The 20,607-nt window shown below is 35.9% G+C and overlaps 1 protein-coding gene across 1 annotated transcript in view; it reads right to left on the bottom strand.

The window, feature by feature from the left end:
- Positions 1 to 14,990, bottom strand: part of LOC146141023 (nephrocystin-1-like) — a 29,626-nt gene extending 14,636 nt beyond the window's left edge. Inside the window, exons 1-11 of the mRNA XM_083393107.1 lie at positions 14,843 to 14,990; positions 12,117 to 12,257; positions 11,336 to 11,410; positions 10,582 to 10,703; positions 8,995 to 9,147; positions 8,231 to 8,470; positions 7,102 to 7,146; positions 5,572 to 5,614; positions 4,937 to 5,125; positions 3,426 to 3,554; positions 2,136 to 2,222 (exon numbers count right to left, since the gene is read on the bottom strand). Of these exons, the coding sequence (XP_083249233.1) occupies positions 2,136 to 2,222; positions 3,426 to 3,554; positions 4,937 to 5,125; positions 5,572 to 5,614; positions 7,102 to 7,146; positions 8,231 to 8,470; positions 8,995 to 9,147; positions 10,582 to 10,703; positions 11,336 to 11,410; positions 12,117 to 12,257; positions 14,843 to 14,917 (1,299 nt within the window). The 5' untranslated portion in view covers positions 14,918 to 14,990. The remainder of the gene's footprint in view (positions 1 to 2,135; positions 2,223 to 3,425; positions 3,555 to 4,936; positions 5,126 to 5,571; positions 5,615 to 7,101; positions 7,147 to 8,230; positions 8,471 to 8,994; positions 9,148 to 10,581; positions 10,704 to 11,335; positions 11,411 to 12,116; positions 12,258 to 14,842) is intronic.
- Positions 14,991 to 20,607: the final 5,617 nt, after the last annotated feature.

The raw sequence follows: 20,607 nt of genomic DNA, 5'->3' as shown, positions 1-20,607 counted from the left end.
ATATCACCTAAATATCAGACGAGTACCGATACTGTCACTAGGTATCGGTTATCGTCTCTAATACAACGCGCAAGCAAGCAAGAGTTATTTAAGTCATTTTAACACTGGCCTGCGTTTTTTTATTTATCCGGCAGACGATAAGTCATAAATTGCGATTGCCAAAAGCGGAGACATGAAGTTCCACGAGGAATAGAGCCATCGATCTTCCATGACATACAAGTGCCTGCGGTCTGGCGGTTAGCGGCGTGAAGAATTGCGGAAAACGGAGACAGGGGCGGAACGGAGTTAAGTTAACAGGCGAAAGCGGATTTACAGCCTGAGTAAAACAAGCGCATTGCGGTTTGAGAGGAGAAAAGGGAGACAGGGCGTTTAGCAGTCGTTTTGAAAAGTTATGAAAATGCAGATAATTGCAGAAGTTGCGGAACTGCGGTGTATAAAAAGTATAGAGAGAGAATTTCGGCCGATATATCGGTTTCGGTAAATTTGGCTAATATTTTGTTATGATAATATGGTATAGCTTTTCCTCAAAGACAAACAAATCCCCCTTTTTTGCAACGAAAGAATACGTTTAGCTTCATGCCAACTTAATATGCAAAATAAAATAAACATAGGAAAACTGAAATGAAATTTCAATTTTATTTTCTGCAGATTAATAAAAACAATCGGTATCGGTTATCGATCGGCAAAAAACTAAAAAAAATCTGATATCAGTATCGGTCCGAAAAAGTGATATCTGCCGATCTCCATTAAAAAAAAAGTTCGACTTGGCTTGGGAAAGCGCAACTGTAAAGCACAAGCACATTACTTAAGCCTTAAAATATATACTAGAATGCATTTTACTGCGCTTCGCACGGATTTATTATGTCTTTAAAATACGAAACGTGTGTCACTTATTTTATAACACCGTTTCAAACAAACAAACAATCTCATTCTTTTTCTTGCTTTGCGCGAACGCTCTTCAAATGTGATGAAAACCGGCTTCAATTGTATACAAAACCCTAGGTCAGCCCTAGGTTAAAAGTTTCTATATAAAAACGCCTAAAAATCTTAAAAAGAAAAATTCAGTCTAAACTTAGTGCGGCCCGTAGAGACCTTTCAGAGTCTGGCTTTAGCTCGCAACTACATGAAAAGGTTACAAAGACGTAATTTAAAACTTCTCCGCGGCCGCTGGTTTTGATAACTACTGAACTAAATGATTCCATCGAGTATTTTGGGTGCAATTTACATATAACCTGCGTGTTAAGAGTGATTAAAATTAGTACGTCGTCTGAGACCTCAAAGTCTAAAAGTCGGACTTTTTGATCCTTTGGATGCACTGATTGTCGTAGACCTTTTTGCTTAGAACTGAACTGATTTCTGACGGATGGTGACATATCACAAAAGGATCAATATTCTGGATTCGTTATTCTAGATCCGAAACCTATTATTCTAGAATAATTGAAAATGAGTTCACAGCATGAGACTGATGAGTGGTAATAAGTGTGGTTCATAAGAAAAGTAGATCCAATTCACAGCATAATATCTGGGATAGCAACACCATTGTAGCTCAGTGTAATCTGGCCGTTTTATTTAAAATTAACAATTTTAATCAATGCGTCTCCTTCTAAATTAAAATTTTCTCATATTGGACGCATATCGCATGTTCTTGGGGAACGACAGGCGCACAAATCCGTTAAGCGGCTTACAAAGCACCTAATACCGTAGCATTATACATAAAGTTTTATTAAAAAGAAAATTAACATAGCTTAGACACGAGGACCGACGGGTAGTGTGTTTATATGTTGGTTATTTCTAGTTTCGGTAAAGAAAATCCTAATTGAGATAGTTTTTTGTTGTTCTGAACTAAATAAATTTCATTGTGGGGCAATTAAAATTGGCTTACAAAAATAATGTAAAAACGCGAGATAACAAGATAAACCCTAAACCTATTTTTGCACAACGAAAAACAAAAGGCATGTTTAAAAAGTTCGTTACATTCACCGATATGCCGTTAGAATTTCTCAGGTGGCAACTAAATTAATAAATGAAGAAATTTGACTTGCGAATTATTTATTCTTTAAAATAATCCATTCATTCAGCTTGGCTAATTTTATCGCCTCACAATTATGTTTGGAATAAACCGAATAACCTACCACTCTGGTTGCAGATCGAGTCGAAAAGTTCCACAGCTTGGGTTTGGTCGGGTCAATGGTCGCTCGCACCGTTTCTATGTTGCTCAAAATCTGAAAATTCAAACTCGAAAGTTAAAGTCTAGCAACAAACCAAGCAAGCCTTTCAAAACGGTTAAATGCAAATAATCTCGGGATTGTAGGTGTAGGGCAGATGGAGAACCTTTTCATCGCGCGGGTCACAAACACGAAATTAATCCTTACAAAATGCACAAGTGGGTCATACATTTAATTATTGGCTAATTTTGTGCGAAACTCTGCTGCGTCGTTATACGTGTTATTGTCTGGGTTGATATTTTAAGGTTTTTGGATGATTTCGAAATACGGAATCCCACAAATATTAAGAAGCTAAATCGTCAACAAATGCAATTTTTATGGGATTACAGGGGTTCAGCAGAAAACTTTTTAGCATGGTTTATTGGTTTAACCAGGGGGTTTAAGAACGAATACCTCACATACTTGCCGGCAACGATTTAAAGAGTATAGTGCTATAACGGAGAACTGTTTTTTACAGTTGTTTTCATGTAAATCATTGAAAACTTTTAAGTATTTATAGAGAGACAAGTGGGTCATTAAAAATCTGTGGTGGGTCACTTCGTGACCTGCGGTACAGTGGTTCGCCATCCCTGGTGTACGGCATACAATCGATCGTGTTTGGGCGATAATAAATGAAATTAACAATATTAGTACCGCATGGCGAAAATACCCTCAAACGTTTGAAAACACTATTAAGGCACAATATACCAAAATTGTTTAAACGATCCCGAGTCTCTGCATATAAGAAAAGAAAAAATACACTGAAAAAGGATGTTTCACGTTTAAGGTTAATCGAAAGTTAGTTAAAAACTAAAAACTTACCATTAAAATTGAACGTGAAACGACATTTTTAACCTTTTGAAGTGTATTTTATCCATTTACTTATATAAAATGAGACAATTACACGAAAACAAAAACAATGGAAGGCACGCTTACATATGTGTTGATTAACAACTGTGATCTAGCCCCTCGGAAGCTGCTTTTTGACCAACGATTTTGGCATACGTAGCATTAGTACATCGAAAGCCATCGAACATTCACCGAATCTGTCGATCAATGATGCAAGAAATAAAAACAACTTGCCTGCAGTGAGGTTCGAACTCACGACCTCCGGCCATACCGGGATCGCCGCGGTACCAACAGAGCTGCAAAGGCTCGGAATGGCGCGAGTCGAGAAACCATCATACACAAATGCCTGCTACATTCTCTTAAAAACACAACCTTGCTTCCATCGAAAAGACAGAGCCTGACGTGATGACTCAGCACTTCGACGCCGGTGCCCGGAGTGGGAATCATGCGGCATCTGGTGACTCGGCAAGTTCGCAGCACGCGCGTCACTAACTTACGGATCTGGAAACAAGAGGAAGGGGTGGAAACTCAGGAGATATGAACTATTCTTTAATAAGAAATTCGATGTTTTTTAATAAGTATTCTTAAACCAGAACATTTGTTAATAGTGGTGGCGTTAAATGCATTTGGCATGAGCATACCATAGGTAGTTGTGTAATTTTTGGCAGGGATGTTAATTTTGACGTTTTATTTTTATTTTCGTCCGGACCCTACTTGATTTTGTTTACAGCAGCCGCCTCACACAAGCAAGAAAAAAAATATTTATAAACAATTGTATTTTTGTAATTTTTTGACTTACATTTTTTTTTATTACCATTCATAGCTTAAATGATAACATCGTTGGGGGGTTCATACAAGGGGTTTAAGTTAGGTTCGGGCAAAAATCAAAATAGAATGCTAAATTAAACATCTGTTGTAAAAAAACTCACGTCCACCTATCGTATGCATGCCATAAGTTTTTTTGCCATAAAGTATCTTAACAAATAGGTTTCAAAGCGCACTTGTATCATCATAAGTCGAATGTGACTAAAATCTATTCAAGCCTCACTTATGAACATTTATGTTAAAGCTACTTTGAAATTTATTTTAAAGCTACAAAACAAATACATGAATAATGTACTAGTGCTGCAATGACTTAAGTCAATGACTTGCTTTAAGTGCACTTAAGTCGCTATTTTCAAATTACTTGACTGAAGTTCTTCGGGCGAATGACCCGACTTTAATTAAGGCTTTTAGGCAAATAGCTTGGGTTGAAATGAAATGTTTCATCAATCTTTTTTTCGCACAATTGAGTTATTTATCACAATTTTTGGGCGTAAAACAACACGTTGGTGTAGGATACGTTTTTTGGTATTATCTAGTTGGGTTATTACTCATAATCGGACGAGTTTGCCAAGTTTAATAGTTTAAGGTTTACTTTTTAATGACAAGGACTTGACTTGGAATTGACTTGCCCCAATCATGAATTGACTGGAACGTGACTTGTCATTTATTACAAAATAACTTGAGTTGAACTTAAGTCCTTTCAAAATGACTTTGATTTTTTAAAGGTATTTTTAAAAGTACCTGACTTGGACTTAAAGTACTTTACAAACGACATGACTTGGACTTCATCTTTTCAAAATAACTTGTTTACAACAATGTGGAACACCTCAGAACAATCTAGCTGCCCACATTTGTTTAGGAGTCTCGAAAAAAGTTCAAACCTGGCTAGTGGTCGGATCTAGATGGAGAAATACACCGAAATCAAGTTGAGTCCGGGTAAAAATCAAACTAAAACGCCAAATTGGACATCTGTGCCAAAAATCTCACGCCCAACTATATGCCTGAAGATTTCTAACTTGAGCAACTAGATTTTGTTTTATCTTGTAAAATCTTCAAACCTGGCTAGTGGTCGGATCTAGATGGAGATCGTCGAATGAGAGTCGCGATTTGGAGAGCTTGGGCAAAACTGCGTTGCTCAGCCTGTAGTCGGTGCCTTTGGCCAGTTTGGCGTGGAGGGTCGAGGGCCGGAACCCGGCCGGAAGCGCCCCCATGGCGGCCAGGACGTCCGTGACATCAGTTTTGTGAGGCTGGTGAGAAAAAAATGACACTAAGTTGATTTTTTACTATTGCCACAGTATATGATAGTATAGGATCAAAACTACACCTGTAATCCTATAAGGTAACGTCGCTACTCGTCGGATACTTCGGTGGTATCGGTGCCGATCCGATACCAAAAAAATGTGCAGTTATGATTAATAATAAACCGCAGATATTCACCTCTGAAAGATTATTTTAACCAAACACAACGTTAAAAACTAGGGGTAAAACTAGGGGCCCTAAAACAGATATAAGCCACATTTACCTGGAAAAAATTACCTTTCAACAATTTCATTTTATTAATTTTGCCTTTTTAAGAACACCAGTAAAGTCATTTGCTATTGGATCGCGAGATTGCAGAAAACTATTTTAACTTTTGAATTTCTAGCAAAAAAATAGAATAGAAAAAGTTGAAAAAATTGACAATGTTTTTTACCTCAACTACAACGTCCTTGACACCTTTCCAAAGCACCTTTCCACTGTGAAACAAGGGGCAAGATGTCATTGACAAAAAATAACAGAACAAATGTAATTAGAACTTATCAAAATACTAATAAGTGTAATCACTCATATAGGATAATGTAAGGCACAACATGCTTAGCAACACAAAAACATAGACAACACAAAACAGTTGATCTGCGCATGCGCATGTTGGACTCAGGATTCCTACTCGAATCCCGAGCCGACTCCTTTGAGTACCGGAACAAGAGCTTGACTCTGACCCTGTAACCCTGATATAAACTGGAAGTTGCAATATGCACTATACACAACATTCGTGTCATACAATAACCCACACAAGAAATTTCACAAATCACGTAATTTTTACCTCATAAGGCAATGCATTTTATATCGTACATAAAATACCGTTCCCAACGAGGACCCATTGAGACTTTTTCCCTTAACTTTTCCGACGTATCAGTAATAAATTAAGCGCAGTTTAAGTGTTTAACAATGGTAGGTTTTGCCAAAAAACGCAGACTGCAATTAATCATAGTGATTTCGAATTGCCCCACTACTTCAACAGATATAATGTGCATGATTTTCGTTTAAGAATTTTTTATGTGCACTATAGCTTCAGAGGTCGATTTCAGAATAACAAAAATTTTTAAAACACTCTGGTCTCTGAATTAACTATAAACTGTAAGTTGCAAAACACAAAACACCCAAGTGCCATGCAATAACATGCACAAGAAAATATATATCATGATTCTCACAATAAACAATGAAGTGTTTGCGGGGTGGTAAAATTCTGCTCAATATAGTAAAAATATGATGCAGGGTTGCCACACAGTTTTGTGAAAAAAAAAATTGAAGAAAAACTTACACCCTTTTAAAAATTGGGAAATTGGGTCGTAAAAATTGGGTTAATAACGCCACACGTTATTAAATATAGTTCGGAAACAAATTATATCTTAGTCAAGCAATAAAAAAATGATGGAAAAAATGCTTGTAACCGTAATTATTTTACACAGAGCTTGAAGTTTCATATATATAATAAATTAGAAGACAAAAATACTCGGGGTTTAAAAAAATAGGGTTTTTCTAACACTTTTTTAAACCAAAATCAATTCTTAAAACTGTTTACTTATTAAAACAGATAAAACATAAATTCATTTCTTAAGATCTTTCAGAAATATATATTACGCCTATAAGGCATTGTCAGTTTCTGTACAAAAACAAACATGCAAAAATGCCAATATAGTAGTTAAAAAGTAAAATACCTAAAAAAATGGTAGGATTGCGTATAGGTCTAAAATCATTAAACACCTGCAGATGTCAGATGCAAAAGCAGCAACTAGCGAATGGCATCAAACGACAACGTGAAAAAAAAACGGACAGAAAGAGAAAAAAACAAAATCAATCCAAAAACTTTTAGACATTTAAAGGCTTTGTAGCAACCCTGTGATGAGAGTGGGCAACGTTGAAAACCATTTGGTGCCAAGAAAACTGGACACTTTTTGCAAACCTGTCCACAGAATCCCACTCCATAGAAGAAGTCCAGTATTGCAGACTTCAGGGAAGCAAGAAATAAATTAAAAGAAAAAAGTAGGAGGAAAATTATCGTGCATATTAAATTGCCACTGTCACTGCTACTCATAAAGCACTTTATTGCAATTTGAAACAAAAAATCATAAACGTTTCAGCAAAAACAAAAACAAAAATATTTTAATACCTAAAATAAATAACCCACAATATTTCTTCAAAATTTGCAGTAAAATGTATCCTTGTTGCATATATATATATACCAATAATAGACTCAAAGTTTAAAATACATAAAATACAAAGCAAAATAATAAAATTAATAAAAAGGTCACAAAATTAAGGAATCAGTATTGTATTTTATGTATTTTACTGGTATAGGCGAAAATATATTCCTTTTTTTTTAATGTCTGATCCTGATTTTATTTTGGTTTTCAAACTTTGAGTTTTATTATTTATATAGGCGTCAGCGGAACAGTGATCGACAAGCAGAAACCTGATGCCATTGGTTTTGGATTCCATAAAGATACGCCCTTCTATATATACCAATGTATATATCATATATAAATTAATGTATATATATACTTTAAATGATATATTATTTTGTTTTAAATAGTATGTTTCTCAGTTAGCTAATTAAAGCAAAGTTTCCCACCAAAAGGGCAAGAAGGTATTTTTTTGCACATTTTTTAAATTTAGTTGACTAAAACATCAAAACAAATATAAAACTAAGTAAAAAACAAATATCAGCCCGATGTCCACACAACTGTTTTTATCTGCTCAGGACATGTCTATGTTTTCTGTCTTCCAAAGGCACACATATTTTTTTTCTTGTCCGCCCATGGCATATTTTTTCAGCATGGAACACATTTCAGTAATACAGGAGGGTATCCATAAATCCTAAAAAAGGTCCCTTTTTTTCCGTCCGACGTTAATGAATACTGACGTCTTTAAATAGTGACGGGAATGACGTCATAAAATAGTGTTTAATGAAGTCTTTTTAAGTTTTATTGTTTATATACGCGTCTGCCAAACCATGATCGACAAGCAGAAACCTTCTGCCATTGGTTTCAAATTCCACAAAAGATCGCCCTTTTTTAGAAAAAAAAGTTCACCTTCGAGGGGATTTCCTGGCTTCGGACTCGCCAGCTGCAGATTCATCCTGATCTTCGTTTTGATGATCCGGCGAAACTCTCGCTACAGTGTCCGTCTTCAACGGAGGAACATCTGTCTTCTCAACCTGATCCTCTTCTTCTTCTTCCTCTTCTTCTTCGTCCTCGTAAATCTTGAGGTGATTGGAAGGGACCAAACCTTCCAAACCGTCCTCATCTCTCGCCTTCCACCAGCCATTTTCGCTGCAAAACATTTTCTTGTTATTTCCGAGCATGCAACGTAACACCATTTTAAAGATAATTATTATGTAACATCAATTGTTACGGACAAAATTATGTTTGAATGAAATGTCAGTTAAAACTGTGATTTCGAAAATAAGTTTTTGTCAGTGGTATGAGGTACGTTATTTTGCATGGTACCCAGCGCTATTTCAAATATTACAAAAAAAACATTTATCAAACGAATCATAGTTTTTTAAAAATAAATAATGATGTTTCATAATAAAAAAATAAAAAATTGACAACAAATAGTATTTATTATTATTAAAAATTATCAGCTGCTAATTAAAATAGATTTTTCGTTGTGTAGCATGTAATCATAATTCCCCCCCCGCCCCCCAAATTTTTTTTACAAAATAAAAATTCAGATATTTGGTGGGACGACCCACTTTATTCTGGATCATAAAAATAAAATCATTTTTGACATATGATTATGCTTGTGTCATACCAACACACACAAAACATATAAACATTAGAGATAGCTTTACTTTTTATCAATAACTTCTAGAACATCTCCGACTCTCAGACTCATGTCACCCTCTTCCTGTTTGGCGAAGGGATGGATCACAACAAAGAAGTTGTCGTTTTCTTCCATGTCTTCTTCATCCTCTTCGTAACCCAACGAATCCTCTTCATCTTCACTGAATAAACAGAAAATTAGATTAAAATAAAAAAACTTCAACTGTAAATCAATAGTGAGTGTTCTTGCCAGAGCTGCGAAGTCGGACTCAGGACTCGCCGGTTTGTTTTGCTGGAATCGGCTCCGGAACTTGAGTAAGACCCCGTAAAACTACTCGATTCCAGAGTATGACGTGCAGTACCAAATTCACCAAATTTTGAAACAGAGAAGACTGCAAACTGTGAATTGTTAAGGGGGAAAAGCATATTGTGGGAAAATTTTCTACCATGTATTGTGAGTGGTTGAGTCATATCATCATCATCATTCAGTGCCATGCCTGATCCAGGCTTCGGCTGCCTGAAACACTATTTTCTCCATATGTTACTATTTCTTGCTAATTCAAATACATAATGAGTTATATAACATTCCTATAAGGGAATTTCTGAAAATCAAACTTATTTCAGTTTGGTAAATGGGTCAAATACAAGCTGTAGAGTCGGAGTCAGGACTCAACAAAATCGCACATTTCGCCGCTGTCGGACTCGGGAGTTGGACTAAGGTTCTTTTTTCTGGCCAGAGTCAGACTCGAGAGGCATACTAGGATTATTTTAACCAACTAGCAGCCCTGGTTCTTGCTACGAAGCATTCATACTCCGGCCCTTAGACGAGGTTAAGAAAAATATACAGATAGGCTAATAACAACAGCTTTTACTCGTTAAACAAATGCTTAGGATTTCCAAGAATCATAACCCAATGCTATACAACTGGGTATTCTGTATACCAAAGTGTATGCCAGATCGAAGCTAGGGTATACAACTGACAAAAGTCATACAAATTAGGTCAGCATTAGTGCATGCCACAACTGCGAGAGAAAATTTTTATTTATTTATTCTCTATGTTGTACATTTTTTCGAAGCTTTTAGGAAAGAACAGCTATTTGAAATCGTTCGGTTTTCGCAGACAGATGTAACCATCTAACAACTAATTAATAGTTTTTACTTCTTGGGCACAACAAAGAAGAACAATTTGTACTGTCCAAGTCCTCAATTGCCCAAGTCAAGTGGTCAGTAAAGTTATTAATAGAGCAAATTAACTTCAAGTCATGCCTTGTCATAAAAATAAACGTTAAACTATCAGAATTTTAAATCTCATTCGAAAATGAGCAATAACTTAACTGAAAAAAAACATTACAAACAATTTTTATGTGCAAAAATTATGATAAATAACTTAATTTTATACAAAAAATATATAACACTTCATTTCAATCCAAGTCATTTGTCTAAATGACTAAGTCAAGTCAAGTCATTTTGCCCAAATGACTTAAGTCAAGTCAAGTCATTTAATAACAGTTAGTGACTTAATTCACAACAACACTGGGTATATTATACAAAGTTTATTGATTACGATACACTGGCAAAGGTTGAATAGCACTAAGATAAGCAACAAAGCCGGATACCTTAAATCCTCATCGGCGCCATCATCTGGACTCTTTTCGTCGAGTAGAGATCTCCGTGTACTTCTGAGCTCATCGCCCTCATCCAGTTCTTCCATGCTGTTGATCAGTCGACCAAGACGTGACTGCAAAACAGGTACAATGAAAAAATACAGTTTCTTAAGGCAGTGATCTCCAACCTTTTTACTAACAAACCTTTTATTTTATTAACCGTAAATTAAACAAAAAAAATCAGCATTTAAAGGCGACCCCAGTTGAATTTTTTTTCCATGCTGTTTATTAGTTGACCAAGGTGCAACTGCAAAACAGGTATTAGGAAACAATATAGTTTCCTAAGGCATGAGGTATAGGTACTTTATAGTAAAATATTTTAAATAAACCAGTTAGAAATAGTTTGTTTCTTAACTGATTCAATATTTAGTTATTTCCAGCAATCATATATATAATCATGCATATCTTTGTTTATGTATATATATTGCACATATGATATCTGGTAATCAAAATTTAAATCAAAACTTTAAATATGGCTATACATACAGTGGAGAACTATTGTTTGTTTTGTGTGTTTTCTGACAGCCCAAAATACGATAACTCAAATGTATTCTTTAAACCAAAAAGATTTTCAAAACACATTATTACCATGACTGACAAACTTATTTTGCTACAAAAATTTTAAATTGATATGATTCAAATCTATTTGGTTCCTTTTCAAAATGCGAGCACACATCACTAGGCAATGAAACCATTAGATGCCTACCTGAAACAATTCCAGTCTTTTAATCTCATCGCTTTTCTTTTGTTTGAAATTCGTTATCCCATCTGGCTCTTCATGCTAAATTAAAAAACAGAAAAAATATTTTTATACACTGTTTTACCCTGTTATTTATATCTTTTTATTATAACTGCTATGAAGAACTAACTGCTTTCACAGAATTCAAAGAGAATGTCGCACTATAGGTACTAATGTAAAGTTCAGGTTTGATTTGTCAAACAAATTCATCAAAAATAATTAATGACATTCAAAAACTTAAAAACAATATTGATAATACCAAACATTAAATGGTATCATGATAACAAATACTTAAAAAGGGTTTTAACAGCTGCCACTTTCTAGACACCCGAGTTAAGCTGGATATTAAAAACTCGAAGACTTGGGAAAAAAACATAATGGTCTTTCAACATTTAAAGACTTAAAAAGATTCAAAGATTTTGAGACAAACATGAAAGAGGGTAGCATCCAATTATATGTAACAAACCGAATTAGTAAATTAGTACTTCAAATTCCTTGAGACAACATTATTGAGAAAATTCTGACTCAGTTTTAAAACATTTGCACCATATTTTGTTTTAAATATAATCGAAAGGCATCATGCACATTTATACAAATACAGGTTAAAAAACACTTGGACACCAAACCAAAACCTGTCATAAATCCAGTTTATAATTAGAAATTTGAATAATTTGTCGAAACACTTTTACATAAGAGTTGTAGCAATTTTTTTCATGTTACGCAGGAGTTATTTTTTTGGTTTTTTCACCTGTTGCAAATTATTTGCTCGTAAAAGCAGTGAAGACGCCTCGATCTTGAATGTCACACAATTTTTATGGGCAGATACCACATCAGGGTCCGAAGCATTTTGGGGGGACCATTTGCTGCTGATTCCCGTTATTTCATCTATCTGAAATACAAAACAAGCCAATTGGTTTTAAAAAGGCCTTTACATAAACTTAATACTTTGATGGCAAATAAATTAATCCCTCATGCGTGTGAAGTTTAATGATTTCAACTCAGATAAGCATTGCAACTTGCAAGTGTTTTTCTAACAGACCAAACCAGCACTTTGAAAAGTTACACATGTAGCCTGACTTTTCCATATTAATTTTAATGAAGTTAACTTTTTGTATCTTAAGTACAACTAGTCTTTTTGACTTTTCAGTTATGAATTTTTAAGATCTTTTTGATATATTACATACTTTACAGACAGGCTTGACCCCAGTCTGCATTTCGGACTGGTATGGAAGTACAACATTTTTAAGGTTGTAGTTAGTAATTAGTGTTTTATGCACAACCTGGGGTGTTTTATGCCAACACGGCACAATGATTTTAGGTGTGCAATTTAGAGAATCAGATAAATCAGAGGTTGGAAAGTTAAGTCGCGGTGAATTTTATGCACAACCTGGGGTGTTTTATGCCAACACGGCACAATGATTTTAGGTGTGCAATTTAGAGAATCAGATAAATCATAGGTTGGAAAAATAAGTTGCGGTGAAAAATCGCCCTAAATTGTTCACCTATGAAAAATAGCTTGAGAGAACAAGTTCAAGTTATCGGTTTGCAGTATAGTACTTAATTCAGTGCAAATTTTAGTAAGAATGTTATTACAGTCGCGCAAAACTTCATTGCAGCTGCGCAACTTTAGGCTGCATAAACATTTCCTCCTCGTAATATGCATTTTTTTAAATAATACAGACTTAGTTCTGCGATGGTCAGGCCTTACAGCTATCCAGCCCTTAAGGAAAAAATTTTGGTGACCCCAGCTTAATGCAGAAACATGAAAATATCATTCTGGCAATTATGGATGATTAAGATACGATCTAGAGCAGTGTTTCCCAACCTTTTTTACACTAGTGCCCCCTTGGGCGCAGTATTATTTCATATCGCCCCCCTCATCTTGCTTTACAGTAAAGTATTATATTAATCTTTGTCTAACATCATATTGTCTTCACTTTCGTTTCGATAAGCTGTCAGTGATATTTTAGGTTGCCTAACATACATTCACTATTGGAATTTATACATACATTATTTCACCAGGTTATGTCATTACCTGGAAAAATTCATACCTTTCTGCACCAAGACTTTAAATCCTTTTCTAGTCGCGGGCCGCAACCATACTCATAAATGTCTCTGTGGGCCGCGCAAAATGTTAAATAAGAAAAATGTTACAACAACTGTGAATCAGGCGGGCCTCGCATTTTTTTTTATCCATTCTAATAATGAAAAGTGTAATAGTGTTTGTTAATGTTTTGAAGTCCGGGCGCACCTGTCGTGCGAAGCGAGCGCGATTTTTTGGGGGTATAACGGCATTTCTTTTAAATTTCCTGCTAGTTTTTATTACATTGGCGAAAAAATAAAAAATGTTAAAAAATATATGTCTAATAATTTTGAATAAGTTTTCCGTTTGTCCGCGACACACTTTGCTGCCTTCCACGTCCCAACGGTAAAGAAGCGCTGATCTAGTCCAAAAACAGCATCAAAACGTAAACAAACAGGACGTAGAAAGATTATTCGCGCAGCGCGAAAAATTTTCTCCCGTACTAAGTTAAAATAGTCAAAAAGTATTTAAAATGGACTCGTGTCTAGTTGTCAAAGAGTCGGCGGGTAGAGGGCCATAGATTGGCGACCCCTGCTTTAAATATACAAACATTTTGACGAGTATAAAACGGTGAAACGCAACAACAATCAACAGCTTTACATAAGAAAGCCAATTATTACGTAACAATGGTCGAGAAACTACTACAAGTTCGCAGTACGGAAGTTGCCATTTAAGGTTAAAAGTTACCTACGTCCTACAGTGCTGTTTGTTACTATTTGTATGTGAACTTTTTATAAAATTTTGATATAAGTACTTTCATGTAACGCCCCCTTATGTGCGTTCAGCGCCCCCCAAATCATGAAAAGACTCAAAACGCCCCCTTAGAACTCGCCAACACCCACAGGGGGGGGGGCAGTAACGCCCACGTTGGCAACCTCTGATCTAGAGGGTGAATTGAAAAACAGTAGGGATGGCATGTAAATGGAATTCTGTTCAATCTGTGTTCCATGACTTTTGGGGATACAGGTTTGGTCTGTTCAAAAACTTATGGATACACTTGCCATACTCAACTGCCAGTCTGCATTTCATGTCATTTCACGCCAATATCTTGTGAATAATGCACCAAATTTAGGTATGCAAGTTACTAATTCAAGTGTGCACACAACTTTTTTTTTTAAATCTCGAATGTGCACCTGCCAATTAATGCAAACAGGCTTATCAGACCATTATTTAAATATCTAAATCGTTTAACCAGCATCAGTAAATGGCAAATTATTAAGTCAATTTATGATATATTCGGTTTACATTATTAAAATGTTTACTAATAAGTTTACTTTATATATACCGGGAGCATTTAAAACACAACGGGAGAATTTGGAACCTGTTATAATGCTGTATTTTAAACTTATTAAAGTAAAGAATATTTTAATTTTCGTTTAGATTGGACTTACTTTAGTTTTTAAAACGTCGCCTTCTTTTTGGAGTTGGCCCAACGGACCATCACTTCTCTTCGGAGCTAATGACATTTCTAATCCTTAATTAAACCATAACCACATATTTGAAACCAGTTTGTTGTCAAAATATGAAAACGCCGTTTTACAAAAGGATTTAACAAACAGTTTGAAAATATTAAACTGTTTGGAATTTAGCGTACGGTGCAACCAAGGGCACCGAAGCGTGAAGCTATTAAATTATACTTCGTTTGGTAAGGTTATTGTAGTTTACGAAATTGATAATACAAACATGAATGTTTATGCATCAGAACAGTTTAAACCGAAAAACAGTGTCTAATACAATGTATTGTGCAATGGTTCTATTTTCAGGTAGTTATTGTTTATCGAGTGGATAACAAACACTGACAAATTAATTATCCATTCAGTCATACACCTTTTAAATCGCGCAATTGTTTTCGAATATTACGATGTAAAAAAATAATTCATCAATGACATCAGTTTAAAAAAAAATTTTTAAATACAACACTGCTGTTATTGAACATGCTGAAAAGATAATATTCACAAATTAATTTGCAATACGACCATAAAGAAAAACAAAATGGCCAAAAAATCTATAGTTACCGTAGAGAACGGAGGACCTCTGCAGACGGTCGCACTAAACCTTTTGCGCCTTTCTGAGAAAAAACGAACTTCAAGTAAAAAGTCCAAGTCAAGTTATTGGCACCAAAAAAATATTGATTTATAAAAGTGGTGAATTCGCCTGATCCTGGCGATGTTTTGGTTAGATAACAACGAAAACGTAACATTTAACGAGCAAATTGTTGTACAAGAAGAAATTGAGGTGAAAGACTAACCCACACTACCAAATATATTCATAGGAAATATTTAAGTCTAAGTCAAGTGATTTTGCCCTATGATATGTCGAGTAGCCCAACATTTACTGTCAATTTAAGTGAAACGAAAACGCTTTGTGAACTTAAATGCTTTTCTCGATGTGCTACCATTAACCTACCCAGCCTGTTTCGCAATTAAAAAAGAGTCGTTTCCTGCGAATGTAATTGTCCAACCAGCATATAGCCTATACAAGACGAAAAACATCGTACAGTGTTGATAAGTAGGTCATGTTAAACCATTTCGTATAGGAAAATACTTCCATAAACAGTAACCAATTAAAAATAGCTTCAATATCCTAAATAGGCCACAAACGCTCTAAACTGAGCATATCGCAAGCAACCGTAGATCCAACACGTAAATAAATTGATTTTTAACCTGAACTTTGTCATCGTGTGACGAACACTTAACTGAAGACTTTAAGCATTTAAAATGCTGTTATAATAAGGGTTAAATGAGATGGAAGTCATAGCTTGGTCGCTCGGTTAACCGATCAAAACGTCAACCAGGCCGCGAGTTTTTCACCCCCGAGTTGCTCATAATTTTTTACGCTGGGTGAAATATAGCAGCATTAATTGTTCAAAAGTGTGTTTTTGTTTGTTTGATAAATAAGTTGGCAAAAAAGCATAAGAAAAACAAATTATAATAGAAAAGCTCTCATGATGCAGCTAACGACCATTTACTTTTTTGTATCGCCATACTTCATCATTTTAAAGCCGAATATTGCTCGGAAGTTCGCACAGAAGATAGCATTGCAAAAAAGCACATCACAGCAGTCGGGGCACTTTCGACATATTTTCATTAATAGATATAAATGAATGCATACAATTCACAAATGTTTGTACAACATGAAGCCATACTGCATAGTGAAGTAACATTGAAATGTATTCGCGTTCGACCAGGGGTTCTTAAATTGTTATGGTGGAAAATCTTTAGGGTAACAAGAAAGCCTAATTGATATATGTCTCTCCAATTAAAAAAATAGAATTACAATTTTAGCAGAACATAGTTTTATTGAAAACGCTTTGGCCTTATCTTGTTGAATGTATTTGGACACCATTTAAGTTAGTCATTTTTTGGACTGAAAACAGCACATTTTTTTTAAGTCTATATTCGTCTTATGAGGTCATTTTATGACACCATTTCTAAAAAATTCAATCTGACCCTGGCTCACGCTAAACAAACAAAAAGTTCTACGGTAAGAAAAGTTTAGGAAACCCTGCGATGGACAATGCAGTGGCGCAAACAGCAAGAACCGTGCCGCTGTCGTATTCTAAAGCCTACAGCAGGGATATTTGCATCATAGGGCTGGTGTGCTGGCGTGAGCAAGCCATTTCGGCTAGAAATTCGATACGGGCAAAAGGAAACTATTCGCGATGTTAGGGCCCCCTTTTTTCGAGCAGCGGCAACAGTAGCCGCGTTAGGTTTTTTCAAGGGAGGGGTGGGTGCGAGTCAATCAAGCCGCTTGCTGCCTCCAGAAAGACGCAGGTACGACTCAGAGCTGGAGTTCGTCGGACAACGCGGCGCTGTGTTGCAGTCGCGTGTGTTGGGGATCTGGGCTGTCCGCGGCGGCGACAGGAATCCCACTCTTTATTGCCTTTTCGATTGCGCCTATAGACTCTGCTTGTAGGATTACCCCAGAGACGAGCGCCTGAATTGGGACGGCCGTTCGAGCGACTCACCTTCGGCTTACTAAATAGCTGCTTACACGTGCGTATATATATGTGTATATATAGTCTTGGAGTCTTGTGACGACCTCGTAGAGAGTATTTTCCATCTGTTAAGCACGCAGAAATATAATAGAGAAGTTATGTTTTAGTCCTGATAAGCTAAAAATGCAGCAAGGTTGAAGCGAACCATGCATAATGTGATGGTATCAGTTTTTTAATAGAATATCAGCAACATAGTTCGAGTCAGGTCTAGCAAAGTTGTTCGACAAGGAAAGCGTTTTGATGGATTAATGCACAAATAATAACAGCAAATACTCTAATTATTCTGATTTAAAAAGTAAAAAGAATCCAGACAATTAACTGAAAGTACTTGCTTTACCCCTGAACTGAAGTGATAGGTTTGTTGTGTTTTTACTTTACTTTGTTATGAGAAATGAGGTTCAGTCATTGGCGCAACAACACGCATGTGCGTTCAGTTATGTGAATTAATTCTACTAAGTATCTCTTGTTGGCTCATTTATTTTATACAAAAGGTAGCATGTGGGATTTTTGCATATGGAATGCAAAAAGAACAGATATGTTATTTTGCCAAGAAAAGGACAAGAAAATAGCTTATTGCGAAAGCAATAGATGCAGCAGTACTGCTTGCAATTTTGCGAAAAGTGTAAAATCTGGTTTACCGAACTGTAAGCAGTCGATTTGTCCACGCAACAATGGAATATATATATATATATACTGTTGCTACCAGGTACAGTACTAATAATCAAGAAAACTGGTCCTCCGGTAATTGTAATCGTTAATACATAGAAGGGCGTATTTTTATGGAATCCAAAACCATTGGCAGCAGGTTTCTGCTTGTCGATCACAGTTCCGCTGACGCGGATATAAACAATTGTTTGTAATCGTTAACCAACGTTTGTGCAACCAGTTCAAATCGCTATCGTCAAGGTGAAGTATAGTCCTAATAAAATGTTTTAAAAAAATGAGGGGCAAAAATGCCAAACTATATCGTGCCTATGTCGGCTACGCGACGTGAAAATACGAAAAGGAAGCGCAGACTGAAAAAGCTATTAGTTAACGCAACTTTGATGGATGGAGCATAATTGCCGTAGCGCGCGCATGTCGTCGGATGATCTGCATCCAGTAGAACGGGCCAACGGGCCCGGTAATTTTCGTGGAAGTATTTTCTATCGCGCAAAATGTTGCTTCTAAAATTGCGCAGAAGAGCCGGTTTTGGCGAAAATGCCGCGTTACGTATTGCCGATTACTGGAAACGCATCAGTGGAAAATTACCGCACGCTTTTCGCTAAATGTGAAACTGCAGTTTTCTAGAAAAATCATATGTTATCAAGTTAAATTTGGATAATTTATCGACTCGTTTAGCTTTAATACCTCCGGAGCAACATAAAAGATGGTCCAAAAAGTACCAGGAGTGGTCCTACGACATTTTACGGATCACTCATAAATTTGTGTTATGAAAATTTAAGCGTGCAAATAAAAAGGTTAAAGCGTAAAAAAGTTACTCCTAGGAATTAAGAATTATTTCGTCGTGACCCATCCGAATTAAAAAAAACTGGCCCTTTTTTCTAAGACTGGAAAATCGCCTTAATTAAAAAATACCAGCTGAGTTATAAATCTGTCAGGACAAAACGAGTGTCGTCAATTAAATGGACAAACAAGAAACAAATTTCAACCAACAAATAAGTATATTAACTATAGTAATTACGTATACTTTACGTATAGGAAAAATTTCGACAGTAATTTTGAAATTGTTTGAACCTACAAATAGGTTAATAGCAGCGGTTCTCAACCAGTGGGCCATGGCTCGAAACTAGTAAACTATCACATAAGTTCTCGAAGCCAACTGCCCAAACCCTATTGCATTCTTAGCCTTCCCACCGAAATCTTTAGCGTGGTACACTTGCGCAAAACCTTGCACTGACGTTATTCGGCGTAAATGTGCCGGGCCTGATAAATTTAAAATAAGGTTTATACCATTTTGGGATGTGGCACAATTTTAGGTGAAGATATTGACAAAAATATTTCTTGAAACGCATCGTTGGCGGCCACAAGTTATGGAATCTAGTCGGGCCTAAAAACAGCGATTATGAAGAGTTACTCCATCAACAAGCCTGTTGGAAACAGTCATCCATTTTAAATCAACCTAGCGGTCTGTTTTATAAAAGGAATCTTATTCAGAACCAAAATACTATTAAGTTATTCACCTGAAAAATGGGTTGATTTGATAACACTGACAAGCTTTTGAACAGTCTATTTTATGGTTATTTGGTCTAGACCAGCGGTTCCCAACCAGTGGGCCATGGCTCACTGGTGGGCCATAAGAACATTTGAGGTGGGCCACAGACCAATTTAAAAACGCAAGATTTAGTTTCATTTGTGTCATTATATTTAATTGTACAGGAATAATGGCTTGGGGAGGAATTAAAAAGGAATGTAACTTTATTGTTCAGCAGCAAGTATCTCACTAATGCACGGTTGAATAAATAATCTGTTTTGGAATATGTCCTGCTGTGTTTTGTTGTAAACCTATTTTACATTTTTTTCTTTCAAAAAAGTTATGGGGCCACAGAATTTTTTTGCAACGTAAATGGGCCACCAAAGAAAAAAGGTTGAGAACCACTGTACTATAGTAAGGTACAGTTTATAGAAGTGGTAGGTTTTGTAGTGCAATCTCTAAAGTTAGCCGCACAAACATTCAGTTTATTTCTGTTTCAGCGGTCAGAAAGTGTATTCAAGCCTTTTTTTATTAAACCTGTTAACTTTATTTCTTGTAACACAAAACCGTTATTTATGCAGAGAACAAAACCTGTACCTCATACTAATAAACGCGCTGGAGTTATATTTATTGTCTGTGTATTAGAGGTTATTTTTTAAATTAGACCTCTAAAATTTGATTGTTGTGAAAAGACTATTTTGCTTGAAGATAACACTTAAGCCCTGCACCTCGTAAATAAACGTGCTGAACTTATATTTTCTTGCTGTGTATTGGAGATTTCTTTTATATTAGACGCCTAAACTTTAATTTGTGTAACAAAAACATCATTTTGATTGCAGAGAACAATTTAGCCCTGCAGTTTGCAAATAAACTTGCTGAACCTAAATTAGATTGCGTCTCGCACAGTCATCAGAGACCGAAAGAAGATGTAAACTACCTCAACGTACCTTCGACCAGCACCAGCG

The sequence above is a fragment of the Ascidiella aspersa genome, chromosome 6 (genome assembly GCF_963924565.1).
Source record: "Ascidiella aspersa chromosome 6, kaAscAspe10.2, whole genome shotgun sequence".
NCBI lineage: Eukaryota > Metazoa > Chordata > Ascidiacea > Phlebobranchia > Ascidiidae > Ascidiella > Ascidiella aspersa.
The sequence above is the reverse complement of the archived record's forward strand: the minus strand, read 5'-3'. Positions and strand labels throughout refer to the sequence as shown.